The sequence below is a fragment of the Schistocerca gregaria genome, chromosome 2 (genome assembly GCF_023897955.1).
Source record: "Schistocerca gregaria isolate iqSchGreg1 chromosome 2, iqSchGreg1.2, whole genome shotgun sequence".
Taxonomy (NCBI): Eukaryota; Metazoa; Arthropoda; class Insecta; order Orthoptera; family Acrididae; genus Schistocerca; species Schistocerca gregaria.
In genome coordinates this window covers 148,084,382-148,101,137 of record NC_064921.1, presented here as the reverse complement: position 1 = coordinate 148,101,137, position 16,756 = coordinate 148,084,382, and the positions used below count along the sequence as shown (strand labels likewise).

The following is a 16,756-nucleotide window of genomic DNA, read 5'->3' as shown; positions in this document are numbered from 1 at the left end:
AGCCACCTTATTCACCAGATATCGCTCCATGCGACTTCTTTCTATTTCCAAGAGTCAAAACAGTTTTCAAGGGACACCATTTTCAAACAACACAAGATGTCGAAAAAGCTGTGACGAGGGACTTGGAGGATATTACAGAAGTTGAGTTCCAGAAATGTTGCCATCAATGGCAGAAGAGCTGGAAAAAGTATGTGCAATCAGAAGGGAATTACTTTGGAGGAGACAACACTAAACTTGACTAAAAATATATATAAAATAGAAAGACACTTCCACATGGGAAAAATATGTCTGCTTGTGTCTGCTTGTGTCTGTGTGTGTGTGTGTGTGTGTGTGTGTGTGTGTGTGTGTGTGTGTGTGTGTGTGATATTTTATTGTGCCTGTCTACCGGCGCTTCCCCGCTTGGTAAGTCTTGGAATCTTTGTTTCTAATATATATATTCTCCACATTAGTCTCATTACTTTATGGTTGCACCTCATATATAGGAAGAAAGAAACTAGGAGGAGTAGTGTTTATACTGTCCAGTCAATGGGAGACAGAGCACAAGCTAAGGCTGGAAAATAAAGATGCAGGAAATCAGTCTCGTCATTTTCAAAGGAACTATTCCAGCATTTGCCTTTTAACAGTACAGGAAAACAGAAAATGTAAATTTGAAAGGCTGAACTGTACTACTTTAACAGCAGCATAAACAAGCAGAAGCCTATGTAGTATGTGTTCATGGTGATCATTGGATGTTTGCTTAGTGTGCAGTTTATTATATTGGGAGTTTCTGATAATTGTCTGCGATACACAGGTGCTGATCAAGTTATGGCCGCAGAGTTGTGCTACAATACAGCAGTACGATGGGGTGAGCAGGATTCGCTAGAAAATAATGCAAAAAACTGTATTAGAAAGGTACAACAGAAGTATCAACAGCTGCAGGCTGCACATGTACTACACAAGTATGGGCTTGGAAATGACGCTGCCATACTGAATTTTATTTCTAATCCCCAACAACTGATAGCTGCACTCTTTCGACATCCTGCAATCGTCAACACCTCAGCACGTCACTGTCCAGGTAAAGCTACTTCTGTATCTATAACCATCTTCATTTTTGTTAGAAAGTTAATTGTTATTGTGGAAGTTATTGAAAAAATATTATAATTTTTGCAGTATACAATTTCATTATTCACTATCCTATTTTATGCCCGATGAAAATCTCACGTTCTTCTGTTTTCAAGAACAGTGGAGAAATCTGATATTGTATGTGACAATGCAGACTTACTAAAACCACAGATGAGAATAAAACCTCTGCAGTGTCAAACTTCCATAGACATTGTCTTGGAGAAGCCTGTATCAGAAATCATTGACGTATTCACTAACACAGGAGCTCATACTGCCATGTATTGTTTGCAAAGACACATACATTACGGCACTTGTTGTCATCACCAAGTACTATTGAAGCATGTAATGACTGGGAAAAGCATTAGAATCTTAAACCTTGCATTAAGTAAATAATTCAGGAGTAAAGGAGAACACTCACCGAAAGCAGAAGCTTTCACTCATCGATTAGGACACACAAGAGGAAGATAGCATGTTAGCTTTTGGACTACACACACACACACACACACACACACACACACACACACACACACACACACACTACCAGGATTGCATTTTGGGGAGGGGTTGTCAGATGGGTTGGGTAGATGAGGGAGACATGAGTGGCAGGAAGAGGGTGGTTGGGGATGGATAGCTAGCAGTTGAGAAGCAAGTAACAGTTTTGCTGGCTAAGAATGTGAGAGACGGGTGATAGGTGCACAGACTAGGCATGTGATGCGCTGGTACCAGAGCCAGAGCTGTGGTGAATGAAGAAGGTGAAGTGAAGACAGATTGGGAGGGGAAGACAGGGCAGAGGAAGGGAAACTGTTGGGTACAGGGTTTGGGGACAGTGTGTTAGTGGAGACAGAGACAAGGGAGGTCATGGGAGCAAAAGTCGCGTTGTGAGGATAACTGGTGCTGAAGGTAAGGATCTACATGGCCTGGACTGTGAAGCAGTCATTGAACTCAATAATGTTGTGCCACGGTGCATGTTCTGCCACTGAGTGGCCACAGCTTGGGAGTGACCATTCAGTCTGGTGGATAGCTGGTTGGTTGTCATGCTGACATTAAAAGCTGTGCAGTGATTCCAGAGGAGTTGGAATATGACTTTGCGCAACCAACTGGAATGAATGGCCACTGCCAAACTGTGGTCAAGAACAAAGTTGACCACCCAGTGGCACAACATACTAGTTTTCAGTGGCTGCTTCACAACCCAGGCCATCAACCTCACGGATGGATGTCCACTTGGCCAGTGTGCATGAACTCGTACAATGTGATCGAAGATTATCTGTGAAAATGATTGCAGAACTGAACATCAATCGAGAAATGGTTCATCTAATAACAACTGAAGATCTTGGTATGAGAAAGATTAGTGCAGAAATAGTCCTTATTTCCAGAACCAGCTTTTCTGAACTATGCAGATGGGACTTATCCTTGCAACACATATTTTGCTCGCATAACTCTTTCTGGACTCAATCTCCACTAAGCCACGGCCTCCACAAGCTAAACCAAACGGCTCCCCTTCCTCTGTGCTATATCCCCCTCCAAATTCATGTCTCCACATCACCTTCTTCATGCACCACACCTCACTGGTTGTGGAACCAGTATCACATGCCTATTCTGTGCACCTGCCTTCCTTTCTTCCTGTATTCTTAATCAGCTAACATGCTAGCTACCACTCTCACCCATTCATTACTTATCCTTTCTTGCAACTCTCTCTCTCTCTCTCTCTCTCTCTCTCTCTCTCTCTCTCTCTCTCTCTGTAGTCCACGTGCCGAAATGAATGTACTCTAGTTCGTCAAAAGATTAATTCTGAATGATAGCAAATTTTTCCTTCTCTTTTGAGTGTGCGTTTTGACACTTCTATGGTGTGGTCTCCTTTAGACCCATATTATTTATGTTCTGCTAGAAATTTCCTTACTCTGTTTACAAAATTTGCACTAATTCGGAATTAGCAGTAAATACTAGTTCGTACCTACGCATTTACATCTCCTCTGCTCTTCCTGTGTGAATTGCTTAACAAATTACTAAATTACGATGACATTTGTCACAGAATATTAACAGTTATTAGAAATTAGATATCTGCTATCAATTTAGTGATCTGCCAAAAGAAACATTGGTCATTTTTAACAAACTACTGTTTTTACACCATGTAAAATCAGACTCGACTTTACAAAAAGCTTAGGCTCCCTCAATATACAAAGTAGTCTTTCATGCTAAATTAGCAGTTGTAAATTTAGCCTGTGTAAGTGTAAATATAAGGGTACTTAAGTAGGTATTTGCTGATGTACATTGCTTTTACTGTTCTATGCTGCCATTTGATTGACTGTGCTAAACAGTTATTATTCATAGGGTACTTTGCATTTGGCAACAATTTCAGTAAGTTGTGCTGCTTGGCTTTCACAGAAATGGAGAAAGTGCAGTATGAACAACTGATTTTCTTCTTGCTTTTTGATGGGAAAAAATGTGATGAGATAAAGACAAAGCTGGATGCTGTTCATGATAACTTTATGCATTGATGCCGACAGCTAGATATTTGCTTAGAAAACTCCCTAGACACTCAGCAGAATCAACAGAAATTAACTTCTGTTCTATTTAGAAACATGGTAAGGTGTGGTGAAGGTCCAGCAGTTGCACTTGCACTGCCACACAGTTAGCTAAAGTACTTTTTTCGTTCTTGGAGCATGCCAGCTGCATGGGTTCACTTCTTGAATCAATCTCTGAACTCCTGAACCGAAGTGCTAATCATTTGACATGATAAAACTCCCCTCGATTGACGGCACTGCAGGTTGCTAACACCATGTTGGAATAAGTCTTCAATTATTATTAATTATCCTCAGAGCTCTTCAGTTCCAATTATCACAAAATATCCATCCTTCTTAATCATCAATGTAATAGAATGTAACTTCCCACCACTCTTAGTGCTGTGCCTCAAATAAAATGTCACAAAATTTGTATAATAATCTTGCAACCTCTGAGAACTTCCAACCTAAGATGAATGTGCAATAATATTTCATACTTTTATCATTTTAAATCACAGTAAATTAAATTAAAAGTTAACTTTGGAGAAAGATATTTTTCTAACAAGCATGCCTTTCTTCCCCTCAAAAGCTTAAAAAAAATCAAAGACCATATTAGCACTGAATAAGAAGTAATTCTTTTATTCAGTCATCAGAATTCTGAACACACAAATTCACCAAATGATCTTGAATTTATTACTTCACATATAGGCCATACTGTCATCGTATGAACCATATTACAGACTGAATCATTTCATACTACATAAAACTTGACATAAATCTATTATTTCTTTATATTATTAAAGTCATTTGTAGCGAGTTTCAGAGTTTTGCAGTTGATTTTAGCGGATTCCTCTGTGTACAGATGGCTGTTGTGCACATGGCTATAGTGGCCAAATAAACAATCTCTGGATTTCTTGATGCAAACACCGCCCACGCCGTGCTTATACCACTCTGAGAATCACCAGATAACAAAGAACATCACAATTATGTAGATACAGATACAAATAATACAATTTTCAACATATGTATTAACATAATAAATCTTTATTACACTGTAATTACTTTGCATCGCATCACCCGGTTAGCTGATTGGTAAAGTGTCAGTGTCATGAAGCAGGAAATATTTTTGTAGCACTAGTCACTTCAATCAAATGGACATCATATTTTACCAAAGCTAAATGAATGACAAGCTTATGTCACAGAACTGCTATCGCAGTCAACTACACCTTAGGTACATGCTAACACTGCCATGACAGTCCAATGCTGTTGGAAGATAAAGATTTTGCATAAGTTGTCTGTGAGAAAACTGTCCACACAATAGATATGAGTGTTAACTATGGACAACAAGCAGGTGTGACTTCAGTTTCAAAGCTACATTTAGCGCAATTTAAGTGAGACATTTTTACTGTCCGTGACATGTGGGTTAATCATTATACTTTGGAAACCAAGCTTCCAATGAATTTACTGCCATACATAGTCGTAGAAAGAAAGCAAATATTGTCCCATTGGGCGGAAAAGTTACGGGGTCAGTTTTTGGGATGCAGAGGGTGACAACCTATGTTCTTCTTCTTTTCTTCTTCTTCTTCTTCTTCTTCTTCTTCTTCTACATGTCTTCATTTGGTGGAGAAACAAGTACTGCTTCACCCACAATGATGTGTCAACAGGTTCATGTGGAGTTTATTACCATAGAACACCATGAATTGTATAACAAATTTCTGCGGCACCATCTGTATTTGCCCAGTCCTGCTCGCTTATTTTTTTATTGTTCTCAAACTTGTAGAACTGTGTCACAGTTAAAAATTTCTGCACAGAAAGTCATCATCAAGACAATGGCATATTTTGGAGGGATTAAAATGTGTCCTAAATTTCTGCAGAAGTATTTATCCCTAAAAGGGGAGTGTTGTAAACGATATATAATTTGGTTTGAAGAAAATGGCACCTTCATATGTAACATGAGTCTTTACAGAATTGCCCTGATAGCAACATAATGATAATTTATGAATATGGAGAACAAATTTAGGTTCTCGGTGGCATTGGACTCTGATTTGGAAGAAGTGGGATTAAAATCTCTGATTAGCCTTCCACATATGGTTTTGTTGTGGTTTCCCTTAATGCTGGATTGGCTCATGTGAAAGGAAGTGTGTTGATTTCTTTACTAACGATTGTCCTATCAGTTCATTTGCTCCACCTGTGATCACCTTGGTGTTAATGGGACATTAAAAGGATGTGTGTGTGTTTTCTGCTTAATTATTGTATCTTGCATACTTCTTCCCATATTGCATCACAGATGTGCAAGAAAAAAACTGATTGAAAAATTGTGATAGTAAATTTTCCCCATATTTTACTGGAAATTGTAGGGCCCTCTGATCCAGAAAACTGAAAAACTTTTCATATTGCTGCTAATTTTAAATTTTCCTTACTTTTTGGAATGTTGAACACTAAAAAAGAAATTTTTCCTTTCAGATATCAATGGTGCAATTGAAGACTTAGCAAAACTTTTCAGAATTAATAGTATAAGTTTGCGAAAGGAACAATTAAAAGAACTTCTCATGCCTCACAGTATGATAGAAGCTGAACTGTTGGACAGTACTGTTACTGATAATTTTATGCAAAGCGATACTCAGGCTTACAAGAATATTGATGAAGAAAGCTTGCTCAGGTATGTTAATGAAAATGTAACATTTGTCTTTATAATCTGTAATTTTTTTCTTAAGCCCTTAGCTCTCCTAGTTCTGGGTTGGCGGGAGTCATATGACTTAACATTTTGTGTGCTCCTACACCGCCAGTTGCTAGCTTTGGCTATTAAAAGGTACTGTATGCAACAGCACTATAATACCAGGATTCATTATACTGTGCCACACTCTGCCCACTTGTTGTGGAATGGATGATGAAGTAAGCGTCTTAAGTCACAGGTGCTTCCTAGCACTTCCCCTGCAAGAAAGCTCACTAACCAGATTGAGTACAGATGTTCAGTACAAATCACTAAGCAAAGACGTAGTGGCTGTGTTATGCGAGGAGGGCATGGTGTGTTTTCTTTGCTTAGCTCCTCTCCTCAAGGCAGTCTATGTGCTGGATGGAGCCGGCCGGAGTGGCCGAGCGGTTCTAGGCACTACAATCTGGAACCGCGCGAGCATTACAGTCGCAGGTTCGAATCCTGCCTCGGGCATGGATGCGTGTGATGTCCTTAGGTTAGTTAGGTTTAAGTAGTTCTAAATTCTAGGGGACTGATGACCACAGCAGTTAAGTCCCATAGTGCTCAGAGCCATTTTGCTGGGTGGAGTTTGCTCATTTAAACACTACACCCATTTCTGTTAGTACTGATAAAAATTGTTACAGATTATAATTGGGCATGTAATTAACATACTCTTAAATTTATTTTATTCTACAAGTATATTGCACTAATTTGTGCCCTGACTAAACATATTTGCCCCATGACTAATTTAAATTACTAGCAACAACAGTATGTACAGGTATTAAAGCACCACATTTAACTCTTACTATAGTCTGTCGGTAAACTGAACAGAGCGCGAGAGAGTCCCCATTCTACCAACCCAGCTACATCACAAGGCGCTTCTACAGGCCATTTCCCAACGTAGTACCGGCCCTGCTGCGGCGCGGGCTTTAAATCTGTGGTGACGCTGTGTACAGATACGTCTCGGCTGCATTCATTTTTAGACAAATGCATTAAGACCATAAGGAATACAAAAAAACGATAGCCTCTTCTGAAACATAACATTATACAGTCAATAATATTAAGATAAGAATGGAAGTCAGGATTATACTACAAACATAAGACCGAATGCCTGTTCATGTATTGTATGTTCCTCTATTGATATTCGTAAAACGAATCCCATATAATGCAATCAATCTGTAGAATTTAAGGCTTGTTCTTACTTTGTGTTTCTACTAAAAGGTAGAAGTTTTCTTTAACACGAAGAATGTTTAAAAAGTAAGCCTAAATTTATAACTTCGTGTGTTGTATTAGCCCGATTTGCACTACTTCTTTGTCACTGTCTTTGTAAACATGTCTCAAAAGTATGTGTACAATGTTATGCATATTGGGTATTTCCTCTGTTACATGTGTTTTGGTAGCATCAAGGATTATTTGTTTTGTATAAAAACATATTAGAGAATGTGTATTTAATATTGTTATAGGAATGTAATAAAGTATATGAAATTTTTAGAAATGGTAAATATTGCTTTTGGTGAATCTGTTACAAGTGAACCAAGGCCATACAAGTGGTATAAACATTTCAAAGCAGGCCTTAACGGACAGCTGTTTTACAAGCATGGATGAGATTAAAAATGCACAGTTAAGGAACCTATAAACTATCCCGAAGAAACAGTTGCTAAAAAATTTCGGGAATTGGAAAAAGCACTGCCACAAGTGTATAGTATGTAATGGGAAACATTTTGAAGAGGATAACATTGCTATAGATTTTACAAATAAAGCTCTTACCAAAAAATAAAAATTAATATGTGAACGCACCTCGTGTGTCAAGCTTTTTGCTTAGAAGCCCAGAATCGCTGTACATGTTTCGAAGAAAATTTCAGCCGTGTTTAGAATAGCTATTGCGCACATATTTAAAGCAATATGTCTTAGAATCAGTTGAATAGTGACAGAGATAGAGATTTAGTGTTCCATAAGCATCAAAGGTTTTACGTGATTTTGAAACTGTTTATAACGGTCGGTTTTCTCCCAAGGTTATTAGCTTTTCTTCGTGGCGATTCCACTAAACCATGCAGCTTATTTTTGCGTTCATTCCTTATGCATTGGACGAGGCTGATGTTTGTATAAATTGCAGCCCTTTGATTGGGACTGGTAATATTAGCCAACAGTTCTTTTTGGGCGCCTCTTTAATACACGCTGTAATAACATTAGAGACGATCGAACGCTCGTTACTCTGCAAATACTTCCTCTTCCTCGTATTCTGCACATTTTCTTGCAATGTTAGACGATTATCTATCACTTCTGGATATCGAAGTATATTAGTAAGTATACAAATTTGTCTGACACTGGCAACTAAGATCCCACGAACAGAAACGATGCATATCACTGCATGCCGATCTACACTGCTAGACAGGTAACAGGCAACACATTTTTGGTGTCCCTGTAGGCCGATGGCAGCGTTCTTCCGGGAAAGGCCACTTTCCCCATCAAAAGCACTGCTCTTGAGTTTACAGACAGAATATAGGTGGGCAGCTACCACCTTGGTAGCACCACAGGAGAGCACAGTGTTTAGTTTGAGAGTTATGACAAGCTTCTAAAAACAAGAAGCATATCTTTTTTTTATTTACTGTGTGAATTTAGTCTAAATTATTGTATTTGTTGTGTATTTCTTTGCCCAGTAGCCACGTTTCTGTGTTTTGATAACTGTGTAGTGTATATTTCTGCCCTTTGTATCGCGACAGGCATTTGTATTCATGTGAATAGCCAGTTGCAATTGAAGAACTCATTAGTTGGATGACAGTTCTTGTCTCTGCAGCGGCAGCTTGTTTGTACCAACTGTTTCACGCATCAATAACTGTCTAGTCTGTAGTTCCACTGTCTTTAATATGGATAGGGACTGTGATTGCAACATTCAGATGTGGGCTGAGTAGGTGACCCTTTGCTCACAGCTCCAGGTGGTGCTGGTTTGGATCACGCAGCTCGAGGCTGTTGCCAGTGGCTGACACTGTTGGATGTCAGATGTTGGGATACAGGTTACATCCCATACGTCCATTGTGTTCCATTTCGATCCAGTACTGTGACCAACCTGGTTACTACCAACATTGAGGATGACCCCTCACTGGTGCTCAAGTTGGAGGTTGTTTCAAGGTGTGGCAGGTAGTGAAAAACCTTCTGGGTAATTGATCGAAAGGTGTCACCAGTTCAGCTGACAAACAGGTTTCAGGTCCTATCAGTGGCTGACAAAAATCCTAGGTCAGGTGCAGTCATTTGCCCTGTTTCAGAGGAAGCCTGCAAGATCTGGACATTTACAGAAGGTGGGGTTACTGATAGTTGGGAACTCCAATACTAGGCATGTAATGGGCACCTTAGGGATATGGCTGCCAAAGAGGGGAAGAAATCCAGTGCGCACTTTGTGTGCGTACCAGGTGGAGTCATTCCAGATGTGGAACAAGTGCTTCCAGATGCCATGAAGAGAACAGGGTATAGCCCATTTGCGTAAGGTGGTTCATGTTTTTACGAATGGTGTGTGTCACTCTGGATTGGAAGATTCTCTCTGGTTTCAAGCAGCTAATTGAAGTGGTAATGACTGCTAGTCTCGTTTGCTAGATGAAGACAGACTTTGCCATCTGTAACATCATTGACAAGACTGATTGCGGACCCTTGGTGCAGGGCTGAGTGAAGGGTCTTAATCAGAAGCTCAGTCAGTTCTGCGACCGTGTAGGCTGCAGATTTCTTGACTTGCACAGTAAGGTGGTGAGGTTTCGGGTTCCGCTTAGTAGTTCAGGGGTTCACTACACACAGAAGCGGATACGCAGGTAGCAGGGGGCTATATGGAATAGACTGGGCATATATTTAGGTTAGTGCGTCTTGGGGAAAGTACAGAAAGGACTTCAGTCTCAAAGGGCACAGAGGCTTGACATAACAACAATCAATATTGTAGTTGTAAATTGTCGTTGCTGTGTTGGGAAAGAACCAGAGTTTGAAGTGCTTATAAAAAGCTCTGAAGCTCAAATTTTTAGAGGTACCAAACATTCAGCCAAAATTTTTATGGGTGACCTAATGGTGATCAGAAAGGCTAAATTAAATACAGTTGGTGGCAGTGTGTTTGTTTGGTGGCTGACCTCCAGATCGTTCTAGTGAAACTGATCACAACATCCAAATCCACCAAAACTAAACACAGAATATTTGAGTTTAAGAAAGCATGTAAAAATTCACTTGATTACCTTCCTAAGAGCAATTCTCCACTTCTTCCCAACTACTTAACACAGGCTAGAAGAGGCTTAAATTGAAAGAGATAGTATTGGCGGCAATTGAGAGGTTCATACCGAATAAATGAATGAAAGTTTGTACTGATCTCCTGTAATACACAAATCTACATGTGAACCAACTGTGAGAAATTAAGCACCTCACAACAGCTTGGATGTCTTCCCCTTGTCCACCTCGTCGTGAGGAGATGCTTTAAGATAGGCTGCGCATTGGGCACTGTCTTTTCAATCACCGTCATTTGTTAAGTGAAGATCCCGCACTACGCTGTGCGTACTGCAACCAACTATTGATAGTGCACCATTTTCTGACTTGGTGGCGATTTTGAAACCATTTACATTTCAGTGTATGTTTACCATATGGTGAAAACTATAGATCGCTTATTATTATTTCTTTCTTATCTCAGACGTCATGTCTGGTCAAAAGTAGAAAGTGACGTGGACCTTGATCAAGCGTGACTTGCTTTTAACTGTACGGTATATGTTATATTGCATTTAGGAACTTTCGGGTAATTGAACATGTATCAATAATTACGGATTTCTGTAGTTGTATATATAAGTTTGGATGTAGCTGTATTGCATTGATGTACTGGTGGATATTGTGTGGATGACTCCTGTAGTTGATAGTATAATTGGTATAATGTCAACTTTATCCTGATGCCACATATCCTTGACTTCCTCGGCCAGTTGGATGTATTTTTCAATTTTTTCTCTTGTTTTCTTTTGTATATTTGTTGTATTGGGTATGGATATTTCGATTAGTTGTGTTAATTTCTTCTTTTTATTAGCGAGTATGATGTCAGGTTTGTTGTGTGGTGTTGTTTTATCTGTTATAATGGTTCTGTTCCAGTATAATTTGTATTCATCATTCTCCAGTACATTTTGCGGTGCATATTTGTATGTGGGAACGTGTTGTTTTATAAGTTTATGTTGTAAGGCAAGCTGTTGATGTATTATTTTTGCTACACTGTCATGTCTTGTGGGGTATTCTGAATTTGCTAGTATTGTACATCCGCTTGTGATGTGATCTACTGTTTCTATTTGTTGTTTGCAAAGTCTGCATTTATCTGTTGTGGTATTGGGATCTTTAATAATATGCTTGCTGTAATATCTGGTGTTTACTATTTGATCCTGTATTGCCATCATGAATCCTTCCGTCTCACTGTATATATTGCCTTTTCTTAGGCATGTGTTGGATGCGTCTTGATTAATGTGTGGCTGTGTTAGATGATACGGGTGCTTGCCATGTAGTGTTTTCTTTTTCCAATTTACTTTCTTCGTATCTGTTGATGTTATGTTATCTAAAGGGTTGTAGAGGTGGTTATGAAATTGCAGTGGTGTAGCCGATGTATTTATATGAGTGATTGCTTTGTGTATTTTGCTAGTTTCTGCTCATTCTAGAAAGAATTTTCTTAAATTGTCTACCTGTCCATAATGTAGGTTTTTTATGTAGATAAATCCCCTTCCTCCTTCCTTTCTGCTTAATGTGAATCTTTCTGTTGCTGAATGTATGTGATGTATTCCATAGTGGCATTGTGATCGTGTAAGTGTATTGAATGCTTCTAGGTCTGTGTTACTCCATTTCACTACTCCAAATGAGTAGGTCAATATTGGTATAGCATAAGTATTTATAGCTTTTGTTTTGTTTCTTGCTGTCAATTCTGTTTTCAGTATTTTTGTTAGTCTTTGTCTATATTTTTCTTTTAGTTCTTCTTTAATATTTGTATGATCTATTCCTATTTTTTTGTCTGTATCCTAGATATTTATAGGCATCTCTTTTTTCCATCGCTTCTATGCAGTCGCTGTGGTTATCCAATATGTAATCTTCTTGTTTAGTGTGTTTTCCCTTGACTATGCTATTTTTCTTACATTTGTCTGTTCCAAAAGCCATATTTATATCATTGCTGAATACTTCTGTTATCTTTAGTAATTGGTTGAGTTGTTGATTTGTTGCTGCCAGTAGTTTTAGATCATCCATGTATACCAAATGTGTGATTTTGTGTGGGTATGTTCCAGTAATATTGTATCCATAATTTGTATTATTTAGCATGTTGGATAGTGGGTTCAGAGCAAGGCAGAACCAGAAAGGACTTAATGAGTCTCCTTTGTCTATTCCACGCTTAATCTGTATTGGCTGTGATGTGATATTATTTCAATTTGTTTGGATATTAAGTGTGGTTTTCCAATTTTTCATTACTATGTTTAGGAACTGTATCAATTTAGGATCTACTTTGATTCCAAGACTTACCAAGCGGGAAAGCGCCGGCAGACAGGAACATGAGCAAAACACACAAACACACGCACAGAATTACTAGCTTTCGCAACCGATGGTTGCTTCTTCAGGAAGGAGAGGGAAAGACGAAAGGATGTGGGTTTTAAGGGAGAGGGTAAGGGGTCATTCCAATCCCGGGAGCGGAAAGACTTCCCTTAGGGGAAAAAAAGGACAGGTATACACGCACGCACACACACACACACACACACACACACACACACATATATATATATATCCATCCGCACATACACAGACACAAGTAGACATATTTAAAGGCAAAGAGTAAGGGCCCTTACTCTTTGCCTTTAAATATGTCTGCTTGTGTATGTGCGGATGGATGTGTGTGTGTGTGTGTGTGTGTGTGTGTGTGTGTGTGTGTGGGCGCGCGCGCGCGCGCGAGTGTATACCTGTCCTTTTTTTCCCCCTAAGGGAAGTCTTTCCGCTCCCGGGATTGGAATGACCCCTTACCCTCTACCTTAAAACCCACATCCTTTCGTCTTTCCCTCTCCTTCCTGAAGAAGCAACCATCGGTTGCGAAAGCTAGTAATTCTGTGTGTGTGTGTGTGTGTGTTTTGCTCATGCGCCTGTCTGCCGGCGCTTTCCCGCTTGGTAAGTCTTGGAATCTTTGTTTTAATATATTTTTCCCATGTGGAAGTTTCTTTCTATTTTATTTATAGGATCTACTTTGTATATTTCCAATATTTGTAGTAACCTTGAATGGGGTACACTATCAAAAGCTTTTCGGTAATCAATGTATGCGTAGTGTAGTGACCTTCGTTTAGTTTTAGCCTTATATGTTACCTCTGCATCTATTATCAGTTGCTCTTTACATCCACGTGCTCCTTTGCAACAGCCATTTTGTTCTTCATTTATAATTTTGTTCTGTGTTGTATGTGTCATTAATTTCTGTGTAATGACTGAAGTTAATATTTTGTACATTGTTGGTAGGCATGTTATGGGGCAGTATTTTGCTGGGTTTGCTGTGTCTGCTTGATCTTTAGGTTTCATATTAGTTATTCCATGTGTAAGTGTATCAGGGAATGTGTAACTGTTAAATAATTTAGTTAGATGTGAATGTGTTGAGGTGAACTTCTTTAGCCAGAAATTTGCTATTTTATCTTTTCCAGGGGCTTTTCAATTGTGAGTAGAATTAATTGCTTTGGTGACTTCATGTTGCAAAATTATCACTTCAGGCATTTGTGATAACCTCTTTTATGTGTCCGTTTCGGCTTCTGTCCACCGTGCATGCCTGTTATGTTGTACCGGGTTTGACCATATGTTGCTCCAGAAGTGTTCCATGTCTGTTATGTTTGGTGGATTGTCTATTTTAATGTGTGTGCTATCTATTGTCTGGTAAAATTTCTTTTGGTTTGTGTTGAATGTTTGGTTTTGTTTCCTTCTATTTTCACTTTTTTTTGTATCTTCTAAGTCGTTTGGCCAATGCTTGTAATTTCTGCTTCTTTTCATCTAATTGCTCTATCGCTTCTTGTTGTGAGATTTTACCTAACCTTTTTCGTTTTTTTTTTCTTTTTTTTTCTGACATTTGATGTCTTATAAATTGTGTTAGCTGTCCAATGTCTTTTCTCAGTTTTTCTATTCTGATCTGTAGCCTGTGTTGCCATGCTGGTTTTGTGGGTTTCTTCTGTGTGTTGGTTGGTTCTGATCTCTGCCTAGTGTGTATATTTAGTGTAGTGAGTGCTCCTATATAAACTAGTAGTTGTAACTCTTCCATAGTTGTGTTTTCATTTATTTTGTTGTGTATGATTGTGTTGATAGTTTTTATTGTTGTTTTCGACTGGTGGGTTATTTGGTGGTCTATGCAAGAATGGTCTAATGTCTGTATTTGTGTCTTTGTATTTTATATATGTCAGCTGAAATTTTTCTTCTATATCTAACATGTGTGTCACTTCGTGTTCTATTTGTACTTGTTCTGGTGGCAGTCTTAAGATTTCGTTTTCCTCTGCTTGTGTTGTTCTTTGTTTGTTTGCTCTGGGATGTGTGAGTCCATTACTGTATTTTCTTCTTCTTCTGATTGCACATTATTTTGTTCCAGTATTTGTTGTACTTGTTGTTTGATGTTTTCTAATTCTGACTGGGGTATCCTGTTATTTTTGATTATTACACGGATCTGATCAGCTAGTCGTCGTTCTGTTACAAATTTTAATTCTGGGTATCTGGTAATAAATGTCGTGTATACTTGTGATCTGTATCCAGTTGTGTTGGTTCCTAGGTTTGTTGCTTGGTAATAACGGAACATGAGGTGTCGATTAACTTCATCTGACCATCTCATCCTCTGTCTTTGTTTTCCTTTTAGGGTGGTTGCAGGAAGCATACCCTGCAAAACACATCTATTTGGATTTAAATCATTTTCCAGTTGGCTAGCAGTGTCGTTACCATTGTGGGCGGGCATAGGGTTCAAGCGTCGTCCCCGACCATGACGGCGCTTGACCGAGGCTTCTTTAGTTGTGTCCTGAACCAACTAATCACACTAAAAGGGGGGTTAGCCCTATTAGTGGTTTGTTCTTTTCGTCGCCTTTTACAACTGGCAGAACATACCGGAGGCCTATTCTTTTCCCGGGCCTCCACGGGGATTATTATTATTATTATTATTATTATTATTATTATTATTATTATTAGTAGTAGTAGTAGTAGTAGTAGTAGTAGTAGTAGTATGGCCAAGGAAATTTAATTTTCAACTATTTGAGCAACCTCCTCAAAGGGGAACTGATCATTTCTAGCTTCCCCTCCACTGTAGTCCATCAGGCTCTGAGTGCTATCGAATTCAACTTCATTTGGTAAATGACTATTTTAAGTTATGATGTGGGTGCGTATGACCTCAGCTTTTCTGTGCCATAAAGTAGCAGCAGCAGCAAGTAACATTATCAATGACAGCACCATTAAAGTGGAGTTATTTAATATATTTTTCTGAAATAACTTCACCAAAGACGACAAGGTAATTATTCCAGGATTGGAATCAAGAACAGCTGCCAGCATGAATAACTTAGGAGTAGCTTGGTATAGCAAAGCCACTTAATAAAGGAAAGTATTTTGGTCCAGATAGCATACCAATTAGGTTCCTTTCAGAGTATGCTGATACAGTAGCCATGTACTCGGCACTGGTATGAAACTGTTTGCTCAACAAAAGATCCATACCAAAAGAATGGAAAGTTGCACAGGTCACACTAATGCTCAAGACAGAAAATACCGAGTAATATGATAATTACAGAACCATAGCGCTGATGTCAGTTTGCAGAAGATTATGGAACACATGCTGTTTTAAAATATTATGAATTACCTCACATATAAAAGATTTGTGGCCAAATACTAAGTGCGGATTCAGGAAATATCGTTGTTGTGAAACGCAGCTAACTCTTTATTTGCACATAGTAATGAGTGCTGTGGGCAGGTGATCTGAAATTGATTTCATACATCTAGATTTCCAGAAGGCGTTACACTATCTTCCTCACAGGAGACTTCTAATCAAATTATGTGCCTATAGAGTATCACTTCAGTTGTGTGACCAGATTCATAATTTCCTGTCATAAAAATCACAGTACATAGTAACTGATGGGAAATTGAGTAAAACATACTTGATGTTTGGTATTCCACAGGGAAGTGTTAACAGAGCCTCTGCTGTTCCTAACCTATATAATGATTTAGCCCTTTTAGATTGTTTACAGATGACGCTATCATTTACCCTTTACTAAACTCATCAGAAAATCAAAACCAATTGCAAAATGATTTAGACACAATATCTGTATGGTGCGAAACATAGCAATTCTCTCTGAGTAAGGAAAAATATGAGGTCATCCACAAAAGTAATAAAATGTGTCTCACATAGGAAAATGGCTCAATATTCAGCTATTTTGCACATCTCCCTCCATTTACCACTGGCAGCCAATAAGATTCGTTCTCTTTCCAAATGGCTAGCTGCGAATTGTGATTGAAAATG

General features: G+C 38.7%; 1 protein-coding gene across 1 annotated transcript in view; it reads left to right on the top strand.

Moving 5' to 3' along the window:
* The window catches only part of LOC126336566 (uncharacterized), a 283,854-nt gene that overhangs the window by 213,793 nt on the left and 53,305 nt on the right, over window positions 1-16,756 (top strand). The window contains exons 20-21 of the mRNA XM_050000416.1: window positions 791-1,054; window positions 6,063-6,258. Coding sequence (XP_049856373.1) covers window positions 791-1,054; window positions 6,063-6,258 — 460 coding nt within the window. The remainder of the gene's footprint in view (window positions 1-790; window positions 1,055-6,062; window positions 6,259-16,756) is intronic.